Source organism: Solanum lycopersicum, chromosome 7 (genome assembly GCF_036512215.1).
Source record: "Solanum lycopersicum chromosome 7, SLM_r2.1".
In the NCBI taxonomy this organism is placed as follows: Eukaryota; Viridiplantae; Streptophyta; class Magnoliopsida; order Solanales; family Solanaceae; genus Solanum; species Solanum lycopersicum.
Genome location: NC_090806.1, coordinates 64965778 through 64977785, shown reverse-complemented (window position 1 = coordinate 64977785; position 12008 = coordinate 64965778). Strand labels below are relative to the sequence as shown.

The following is a 12008-nucleotide window of genomic DNA, read 5'->3' as shown; positions in this document are numbered from 1 at the left end:
CTGACATGGGGTGAGAACAAAAAACAAGAAGGATTAAATATTTATGGAGAAGTTATTTAGATAATTATCTTTTAATAAATAATTACTGATTTTAGCATATTTTTTATTATTACTATTTATAGAAATATTATCATAAATCTACTGAAAAAGAATTATGTATGCAAATATATATATATATATATATATATATATATATATATATATATATATATATATGTATATGTATTATAATTGTTTTAAAATATATTATACTTATTTGTTAAGAAATTTGACATGTTATATTAAGATGTGCGATGAATATATTATTTATCAATAAAATTTGTATTATATTGTTTTATAAATTATTTTAGATAATATGTATTATAAATGTGATAAAAGTGAAAATGTTGGATATTAGTACTTAATAACTTTTCTGTATTTTAATAATGTAGGATATTTGTAAACTTTATTAATTTATTATTAAGTTATTATCTAAACAATTATCTTTTTTTTTTTTTTTATTAATCCTTCTGTTTTAGAATTATCTTAAACATACTTATTAGTTTGACGAAGTTTTAGGATTTTCTTTAGATAAAAGGTTTAAATATTTTAGAAAAAATGAATAATGTTATAGAAGATGTATATCATATATGAAGGATTTTCATAATATATTTAATTTCAAAATATTGGTTATTATTATATATGCTAGTAATAATATTTATTAAAATTATTATAATTTTCGAATAACTTGATTTTGAATCAAACAAATGATTCTGTATTGATAAGAACGAGCAAATGAGAGGAATATAATTTCGCTTTCTGATGTTGATGCCTTGATTGTGACAGGTTTATAATCAAATGCCCATTTGATGAATTAATCATATCATATAAATTTAAGAATTTAAATTATAGAAATTCAAAATTTAAATTCAATAGATCAAAAAAAGATATTTGATTTATTTTTTAATTTAAATATTAGTGAGTTGCGTTTTTCAATACACATATATTGATAAAAAAAATATTAACTATTTTAAATTAATCGAAAAATATACGATTTATCTGAAGATCGTTATCACGAAAATAATATTAAAAATGTCCATTACAATGTGAAAGCTAGTAACTTTGCTATGTGGAATAACTTGATACACCACTTTTATTCTAATAAAATAATAATAATAATATTATATTCTAAAGAAAGAATAAGAAAAGAACCAATCAGAATTGGTCTTTTTTTTTAAAAAAAAAAAGGAATTAAATAAGGTCCACCAACTAATAAGTTGACAGAGAAAATATACCAATTCAATTTTGGTTATCTTGTTTCTTGATAAGAAAAAATAAGGTACACAAAATTAGCCTCCTTTTAGGGTGTGTTTGGTAGGATCATAAAAAAAATAACATATCTTTTTTTATATATATAATGTATTTCGAGTGTTTGGAAAGTTAAGTAAAATATAGTACATTAACATTTATACATAGTAAATTAATACAACAGGATGGGAAATTAAAAGTAGAACATGTAAAAATCAAGAAAATAACTTCTCTTATTCAAAGGAAAAACAAATTTCATTAATGTAATTAATGTTGTTATGTATCATTTCATAACTTATCATCGCTCATTAAATATAATGTTTATCTTGATTGTTACTTAATTTTGTATCTTCTTATTATATTTATCGTTACATTAAGCTAAAAGTCTTGCTTTAAAGATAATATTTCTCGAACCATGAAAATTGAAATATATATTTTTGGAAAATGTTATCGTCCCGCCAAACACACTAAAGAATCGTTTGGTACAAAGATTAATATCGTAAAAATTAATTACGCAAGAATTAGTAGTAAAACTCATCTCTATGCACAATAATGGATAGAATTACCAACCTCATTTCTTAGATTAATACATCAAAAAAGGGTTCAAATCTTCAAGCACTCAAATTCCAAGTATGTTTTATCAACAATCAAAGAAAGCAAATGCTTCTATGATTTTTTTACACATTTAGCTGAGGCTGTACATTTTCTTATCTACTACAACATCATATCTTCTTTTTTACAAAGTAGAAGCAACAGACAAAGTGTTCAAAACAAGATTAGACATGTCACAAAGCAACAAAATAGGAAAAAACATATTCTCCCAAGTGATCTATCAGCCTGTGATAATTGCCTTCTCATTCTTGGACTACTGCTGATGGCTAGATTGTAAGAGTTTGGGTATGCATACAGAGTTGTTGATGAATTACCAAAGATTCTTGCATAGGCCACTTGTCCAATCATGGAGGGTTGTAACATATTAACTGTGGTGCCTGGTGAGGCGCTTTGTGGTTGATAAGGCGATTGACGTGTTTGAGACTGTTGTTGATCATTTCGTCGTTGAAGTAGATGGGATGGACTTGAATCGGTAGTTGGTATCAGTAAGTGACCGCCGCATCTTGGACTAGGAGGTCTTTGTGGGATCACTATACCAAGATTCGGAGCCTTTCCTTCAGATGGTTTGGTAGATTGACCACCGCGTCCATAGAGTGGAATCAAAGTTCTTTCTGAAACTTCAGCCTTGCATACAGGGCACTGTGGTTGCTGCTGATCCAAATTTTCTGAGGGAACACTCTGGAAATGAATCCATTTGTAGATGCAAGGCCAACAGTAGAGGTGACCACATAAAGTTACCACAGGGTCGTGGACGAGATCCAGGCATATGTTACATTCAAAACCACCAGAAATATTCTCTTCAACTTCATCGTTCATTGTCTTCCATTTCCCTAATGGAGTATCGTGTTTGTTAAAGGTAGTGTCCAGCTGTTCTAAGGCCATATCCTGCTTGTTGATGTAACAAAGTTGGCTTCTAATGCCTGTAAAAATACAAATTCAAGGATCTCAGAACCAAAAGAACAAAGACTTGAAATTCATAAACACTATACAGAACTACGATAAACATTGAACATGTGAACCTTAAGGAAATGTTATTGATCTTCTCCTCATGGTACACTACACTCAAAGAAGCAACGATAAAACAAAAGACGCCATGCAATGCTAAACGTCTAATCAATTACAAGAGAATGCCCCATTATTTGGATCTAGTTTTAGATGAAGAAAAAAAACAAGGTCAATGAAATGTAGGCACAAGTTGAGTACAAAGAGAAACTACCTATTGGTTTTTCCCAAAAGCCAATATCCAACAGCTATCACAAAAATCTAACGTTATACAAAGTACAAATCAGTTTCTCCAAGGATAAGAACAACTATATGAATTATTGATGCCTAGATAGTAAATAAATGGATAAACCTAAGGCATTTAATAAAAATATGTGTCTCTGATCATCCTATCCAACTCACAAGTCAATTCATATTTAATAGGTAAACCACCTTAAGATAAGGCTTCAATATCAAAGTAAGTACACCAATAAGTCATGAGAGCAAAGTGGTACAGCATTAACTATGGAAAACCACAGAATTGAGTCATAAAAAATATATCTTTTGTTATCCAAAGATACCCAATATAAGGTTAACCTGATCTATGCTATCGGAAATGAAAACTACAGTTAGACCTCTTTATAACCACATTTCATTATAACAATCAAGTTCTCGTAATCGATTTTCGTCTCTCCTTCAAAAATCTCAATTGTAAGGCCTATCTGATTTTTCAATCTCTCCTTCAACAATTCCAATAGTAAGTGCCCTGCCTCCTATGCAAGGATCCCAAAAGTTGGATCAATTGAGGATCCACAACTTACAAGAAGTATAAGAGAGACTAGTTCGATGATTTGTCGGATCCTCCAAAAGTAATTTACTTCTAAGGATCTGAAACGGATGCGGCGACACAGTTGAATAGTCAAAAGCATATGTTTTAGGTAATTTTCAAGAAAAAACCCCTGAGCTGCAGACTTGAAGAAAGATAATCAAGATCATGATAGAAACAGTATTCTGGTGACTTTTTAGTCCTTGCTACCCAAACCAGAAAGGAAAAACCTTTTGTCCCTACAACTTCAAAAGAGAGTTAAACTATCCAAAACCAGCCACTTTTACAGGTTGATGATAAGAAACTATAATCTTCATTAGTCCTACATAACCAATCTTATCATTCCCTATAACTTTTACTAATATCTTCAAGAATTTACCAATCCCAATAAAGTACGATGGAACCCGTAAAGATACGACACCTAAGACTAACTCAATCACAAAAACTAGCTCAATCACAGCATTGCTCAAGTCCATATAAGAAAGACCACACACAACAATCAACCCCCAACCCCACCACCACACAAACAACAAAGATAAGAAAAACTACAAACCCCATTAACAAAAATGCAGAAACAAGATACTTCAAGAACAGACTACATCAAAACATAGAGATCTGAACTTTTTAATCCATTCTCAACAATAAAAATCCAAACTTTATCATCAAAATCTTCTAAAAAACAGAAAAGGGGCTATCTTTATCTAGACTCACATGAATAAAACTTAAAAATAATGAAAAAAAGAAACATACCCAAATAGTAAATTTGTATCAAGAACGTTTCTGAACTAATACACAAGCAAAGTATTGAGTCTTTATAAGGAGAAAGCTAAGAATCCTTTGTGTTTTAGAAGCAAAAATAAAAGGTGAAAACAGAGGTTTTGAATAATAGAGTAGATTGGATGATGAATTAGATGAATGTTTTTGGTTCTATATATATATACACAGCTTTAACAAGACTCGCCTATACATATAAGGGGTCTGTATGTATAGGATAATTAGAAGTATAAATAAATGTACTTATTTGTTAATTACTTAATTAAATTAATTAATTACTAATTGTTACTTGCTTCTGGTGATAAGAACATAATGGGAAAACAAAGCGGGGCCCACTTTTGTCATTTCACGGACGTGGCAGTTACGGGGAGGTTTGCGTACGCCGTTTGAGTAACTCCGTTTTCTCTCTTTGGATTTTTTTACAATTTTCATTATTTTAAAATTAGAAATAAAATGAATAGTTTTAGTAAATTAATTTACTTTTTAACCACAGATTTGAAAAAGAAAAACTTTTACATAAACTTGTTTAGGTTTATAAAAATAATAATGGTAGAAAAAATTCATTGTTTTGATTAGTAAATTACTAGATAATTTAGGATAGTTGTTTATCATAAGATGAATAATTAATATTGACGGAGGAGAGCACAAGTTAACTCACTTCACTTTTTTTTGATAACTAAATGACTTCACTTTTTTATTTATAGAAAAAAGAAGAAGTTGTTATGGTGCTGTCGTTTGAGTGTCGGTTTAGATTGACGTTTTGCTTATGATTTATAAGTTAAAAATTATTAATTAGGATTTTTAATTTATATTTGGTTTATTTTGTTATTTTAACTTTAAAATAAGTGTTTATAAGTATTTTTTAACTTTATTCAAATACTTCAAAACTAGTTAAAGCTATTTTGACTTAAAAACACTTAAAATTAGAGTCATGTTTGGATTGATTTTTGACTTATGACTTATAAAGCCAAAATCATACTTTAGAATTTTTAACTTATGACTTTTGACTTATTTTTATTATTTTAACTTAAAATAAATATTTATAAGCACTTTTTTAACTTTACCAGAATACTTCAAAACGACTTAAAAATTATTTTAACTTAAAAATAATTAAAATAAGTTGATCGAAACGAGCATTGCTTTTAAGGTTAGCTTTTCATGAAATTGCTTGTGAGATGGGCTACTCGTATAATACTTTTGTAGTTGTAAGTTTTATCTAGGAAAATATTTGGCTAAATGAACATTTATAATAGTATATGTATAAGGTCCATATATGTTAATTAATAAATAATATGTCTTGTTAAAATATTACTTTAAAAAAATTAATGACAAAAAACTTAGTAAAAGAAAAAGAAAGTACATCTACCGTGTAGTAATATACCTTGCTTTGAATCGTTAAAAACGTTAAAAGAGAAAAATCTAATGAGATAAAAAATTAATTTAAGAAACAAATAGTGCAAAAAGAAAAACATTTTACTCTCCTGATTAAACTTCACATAATTTATTAAGATGATTTTGTAACGACCTGTTTAGTCGTTTTGAGCAGCAGATTTTATTTCTGGAAAAACAGGCTGAGACAACGGAACCCACGACGGACCATCATGGGCACGACGGACCGTCGAGGGGGTCTCGTTTCAAAACACTTAGAAATTCTGAAAAATGGGTACTGAAATCGACTCTCTGAACTTCGTAACGGAATGGCAGGACGGACCGTCACAGGCATGACGGGCCGTCACAGACTCTTCAGTAAATTTCAGTCTCTGAACTCTGTGACGGAGTAGCAGGACGGACCGTCGCAGGCACGACGGCCCGTCACAGGCTGCGTAATCCCAGGCGAGGTCGGATTTCTTTAAATGTTTTAAGGGACGTTTTGGGTTATTCCTGCTATAAGTATAAAGTTAGTGGGTTAATGTTAATAAGTCTAATTACTTGGGGGTTAAAAGAGGTAACCTTGAGTAAATTAGTGGGTTATTATTGCCATCTTTTATTCTTAATTATATGCTAATTAGGGTAAAAGAAAGAGGGTTTGAACAAGAAAAAGAAAAAGAACAGAGAGAGAGAGGGAGAAACGATCGAGCGAGAGAGAGAAGAACGCAGCTTTGGAAACTTGCTTGCTTGATTTCTAATCTTCGGTGGAGGTAGGTTATGTTTTTTATACTATTCGTAGTTAACTCTTAATAGCGAATGATATGTCTTGGGTTGTATTGTAAAGTCTTCTATATGCTTAATTGTATGCTTGCATGAATGTGATTATATAATTGTGATGAAATAAGCATGATGAAGCTATTGAATCCCAAATCTTGAAAACCCCTTGTTAATGATGATGTCTTGGTATAAAAGAAGGCTTGATGAACTAAAGTGATGAGATTGATGAGATTGATGATGCCTTGGTATAAAAGAAGGCTTGATGAATTAATAGAATGAGATTAGTAGATCGGGTGTCACGAACCGACACGTAGAATTAGGGGATCGGGTGTCACGAACCGACACATAGAATTAGGGGATCGGGTGTCATGAACCGACACGTAGAATTAGGGGATCGGGTGTCACGAACTGACACGTAGAACTAGGGGATTGGAGTGTCACGTTCCGACACATAGTAGTAGGGGAGCAGAGTGTCACGTACCGACACAAGAATAAAGGTGATGAATCTTGAAAGATGTTAATATACTCAATCTAATGAACCTAATTCCCAAATGAGTATGGTATTGAGGCTTGAGTCCTCATGTGTAAACTTGGCGGTACTTATTAACGATCATAGTACTTGTTGTTGCTACATGTTGAGTAATGTAGTTGATTTTATATTATTACTTGATATATATTGTTTTCTATTTTGAGTTGGCCGATGATATCTACTCAGTACCCGTGTTTTGTACTGACCCCTACTTGTATTTTCTTTCCTTGTTATTTGTGGAGTGTAGCAAATGTGCCATCGTCTTCAACTCAACCGCAACTCTAGCCAGTCTTCATTACACCGGATTTCAGGGTGAGCTAACGCTTCTAGCTTGGACTGGATCTTCTTCATGTCTCGATGCCTTGAAGTTCCGGCATGGACTAGCTTTTTGTTTATTCTAGCTTTCTAGATACTCTTAGCTTTAGTAAATTGAGGATAGATGTTCTTGTGATGATGACTTCCAAATTTTGGGGATAATAATAAATGTTTGAGTTTTAGAAGTTATTTGATTTATTTTGTTAATGAGTTTTTAAGTCTTCCGCAATGTATTTAGTTCATTATGTTTGAAATGATAGGGTTAGATTGGTTGGTTCGCTCACATAGGAGGATAAATGTGGGTGTCACTCATGGCTCGATTTGAGTCGTGACAGATTTATACCAATAAACTTGTTGAGGTTGTTGCATTTATATAATCAGATTTTTTCAAATTATCATTTGAGAAATTGTTTGATAATCTATACGTAAAAAATCAATTTATTTTTCAAGAAAATACATTTTATAAACACACCCTAATTGGAACTTCTTTTCTTGTAGGATAAAACAATGTAGTATTTTCATTTTGTTTTAATTTATTGATAAAGTTTAACAAAATAGGAAATTTAAGAAATACAAAAATAAAATTGATAAGTTCTAAAATTATCCTGAAAATAAGTAATATTTTAAATAAAAGAGTATATTTTGTTGATTTTTTTGTCAAATAAGTAAGAATCACTATTTTAAAAAATATTGATGTCACTAAACATTAGTCAGATAAGAAAATTTGTATTTCTTGTTTAAATTAATTAAAAATAAAAGTATATTACATAAATCAAAACAGAAAAAATATGTCATGTCACACTGCACATCGCGCCCATTTGGATTGCAGCCACGTCGGCCCTCTTCACGCTTTAATTTGCTACTACTTTTTTATTTTTCATCCGACTTCAATATTTGCATTAAGAAGTTCTTAACAAATGAAACTTCGAGTTGAGAAAATTTAAATTTAAAATTTCTGATTAAAAATAAAAATATATCTCCACGATAATAACCGGTTGAAACTAATTATTGTTCTAACATTTGATTATCATCATATGAATTTATTACAAGCCCATTATGCATTTCCCCTGGACATTATATATATATATATATATATTTGGTTGCGTTGCATGTATACACAATAATTGAATTTATAATTTTTCTTTTAAGTTAGTCGTATACTAATTAATTTTTCTTGCAAAACAATATTAAACTTGAACTTGATATGAGTTTGGTCCCTCAACTAAACGTGCTTTTTGGCCGTTTTGATCATAAGATCACTAAAATAATCGCTTGGTTTCAACTTTTTTGAGACTTCATTCTCTCATAAATATAGAGAGAGATAGAGAAATATACTTAAAAAATTTCATGTACTAATAAATATTAAAAGATTTTTTTTTGTAAAGATTGTTTAGTTGATTGTATTATCTTTTTTAGATTTTTGTGTGGCGAGTTAATTGTAGTATCTTTTATAATTTTGCATGTGGCTATTTCTTTTGTTGTCTAGCTCATTTATATTCTCATGATTATCATGAACCAACCGTATTGCGTTTTCTACTTACTTTTCTTCATTCTCCATTCAATATTTTTTATTCTTTCATTAATGAATATTCTAAAGTCTCTCAAACGCTCAAACCTTCTACATTATGTAAAATCTCTATTGTTGTGTGTTTATAAAAAGAATAAATTTGTTTTTTGTGTCTTATTCAAATTTCAAGCACCAAAACTAATCAACACAATTTTGATATTATTATATCTACTTATCAAATTCATCACAACACTAATTTAATTCACCATATTTTTAAAAGAATTAAGTCATGTCTTGTTATTCTAAACTTTATATTATATAATTTTCATTGAAAATAATTTACATTGTTTGCATTCTTACTTCATAATGTGTAGCATATATCGTATCTCTCTAGACCTCATTTGTATGATTACATGAGTATGGTATAATTATTCAATCTATATTTGCCAACTAAAAAATAGAGCCTCTTTATGGCGTTTGGCTTTAGATCCCCAAACTTGTTGAGACGATACTGCACCCCTTCCCTCCCCCCCCCCCACCCCAAAAAAATGTTAAATGTGTTATTTGTATACAATAAATGGCATGTTAAGTCACGTACTCATCAAATTTGAGTTTAGAACACGAAATAGTGATATATAAGACAAAGACCTATGGGTAGTAACATTTATCTGTATCGAATAATTATACCTAACTATATAATTAATCTTAAAAATTACCAAAACGGTCCAAATAATTATACCTAACTATATAATTAACCTTAAAAATTACCAAAACGGTTCGTCCGCTCCGCCCCGAACTATAGTGATGTGTTTGGATACTTAATAAAAATCACTATTTTGTAAAGAAACATGGTGCATTTACAGTTCCGTAGGTGCTTCTACTTAAAAATGCATTAAGGAAATAAAAAGCTACCGTTGAAATGTCATTTTAATTACCCAAATAAATTACGTTTTAGTGGATGTCGCTTTACTTTAAATGTGTAATCATATTTTAATTCAATTTCAAAAACGTCTTACCTAAATTTCCTTTTTATCTTGATAATTGAATGTAGTTACAGATGATTAATTCTTTTTAGTAAGAAAAGAAAAGCATCTTGAATATTTATTTATTTCAATGAATACTTATCCACAATGCATTTTTTTTTAAAAAAATAACATTCTAATGAGATTCTAAATTAATTGGGTTGTAAAGTTATTTATTTAAATTAATTATTAAATTGACTTGTTTTTTTATTTTATTGGAATAAAAAGAATATTATTATTTCTTAAAAACTCTAGTTTAAAATAAAATCTTCGTATCAACGAAAAACATTTAAATGATCAAGTGATTTTTAGGTAAAATACTAATGTTATAACTTTCTAAGTGAATTATAATAAGCCGAGTGTGTATATGAAATATTATCTTATAAAAAAAACTCACTGATTTACTTTATTTGAGAAAAAAAAATCGTAAAACAAATCCAAAATATCTAACTTAATTTCAATCTTATAAGATTTATCCTTTCAACTTTTTGTCCAATATAAGATCGACAAATTTAGTTAAATTGACCTATAAGCAAGGCCCCATATACATTGGATTTATTAGAAAATGTCAATTTTGTACATCTATTATAAATTAGTTCCCCAAACTGTACGATAAAACTAAAGACGCATACTTTCATTTCCTTTATTTACAAACTATTAAATGTATCGATATTTTCTTAATCCTTAGTTCACAACTTCACATTTATGATTTTCCGGGTCGTTTGGTATTTTGAATAATATAAACTATAAAAATAATAATATTATCTTATTTTTTGTTTAATCATTAATTTTAAGATAAATTATATATATGATTGATATTAGTAATTAGTATCAAGATATTATAATATTATTAACGAATAAAATTTAAATATAACACTATTAAAATACGTTAAATGACTTTCTAGGTGATTTATAGGGTACATTTTCTCCGGAATATACTCCATGTAAGATTTTTAACTTTCCCATTAAATGATTGAAAAGGAAAAAAATTATACTTTAATTTATTAAATTGTCTTCTTAATTATAATTAAAAAATTTCACCATCATTTACTAAAGTAGTCGATTGAGCTTGTGACTGGGAGATAAGATGTCTAACTTAATCTTACATTATTATCATTTTAACATTTTGTCTACTTTAAGATTGAAAATTAGTTAAAGTAAACTATCATGGTACGATGGTAAAAATTATTTTGATGATAATATATTTTTTTTAATAATGATAATGTCATTGTATTTTATAATTACTACTAAAGTATTTGGCAATTTTATATAAAGTATTAATTATAAATAATTATATTATTATAGCTAAATATAACATAGCAATAATTATTTTAGGGAAAATTGTATATAATAGCAAACTAATAATCTAAAATTAATGGAGTAGCTAGGGTTTGATTTAATTGTGCTCCATAGAAAATGTTAGTCAAAATTTGCCAGGCGCTTCTCTCCCAAAAGTCTCGCTCGCCACTCTCCCATCTCGCCTCTCTTGCTTTATACACAGAAGTGTATAATTTCTGTTTCCGTTTTGTATAAAGCGAGAGAAAATTGTATATACACATTCAAAAACATATATCTTCGTGTTATACACTTAATTATACAATTTACAAACATTTTACTTCAATTCAATTGTAGACAAATGCAAATTTTATACAAATATTGCAGAGAAAAAGGTCAACGAATTATACAATTGCAGTGAAATACAATTTTCTCTAGCTTTATACAACAGAAGTGTATATATTGTGTTTCTGTTTTTGTATAAAGCGAGAGAAAAACATATATCTTCTTGCTATATACTTATAATTATGCAATATACATACATTTTAATTCGATTCAGTTGTATGCAAAGCAAATTTTATAAAAATATTGCAGTGAAATAGGCAGTGAATTATACAATTGTGCATTATACAATTGCAGCGAAAAAGGATAGCGAATTATACAATTGCAGCGAAATAGGCCAGCGAATTATACAATTTAAGCCAACGAATTATACAATTGTATATATATATATAG

At 28.9% G+C, this 12008-nt stretch overlaps 1 protein-coding gene across 3 annotated transcripts; it reads right to left on the bottom strand.

Moving 5' to 3' along the window:
- Window positions 1–1844: 1844 nt before the first annotated feature.
- Window positions 1845–4610, bottom strand: LOC101264841 (E3 ubiquitin-protein ligase RMA1H1). 3 transcript variants are annotated; one of them, XM_010325435.4, is made up of 2 exons: window positions 4457–4610; window positions 1845–2819 (listed from the first exon to the last, which is right to left on the bottom strand). In XM_010325435.4, the coding sequence occupies exon 2, from the start codon at window positions 2779–2781 to the stop codon at window positions 2053–2055; it is 729 nt and encodes a 242-aa protein (XP_010323737.3). In that variant the 5' UTR covers window positions 2782–2819; window positions 4457–4610; the 3' UTR covers window positions 1845–2052. The 3 variants fall into 3 exon arrangements, with proteins under 3 accessions (XP_010323737.3, XP_069143184.1, XP_069143183.1); XM_069287083.1 differs by lacking the exon at window positions 4457–4610 and adding an exon at window positions 3116–3225; XM_069287082.1 differs by lacking the exon at window positions 4457–4610 and adding an exon at window positions 2919–3037.
- Window positions 4611–12008: the final 7398 nt, after the last annotated feature.

Bases quoted from the DNA above. Each gene is read 5' to 3' on its own strand.
- LOC101264841 (XM_010325435.4), bottom strand. From the start codon at position 2,781: ATGGCCTTAGAACAGCTGGACACTACCTTTAACAAACACGATACTCCA.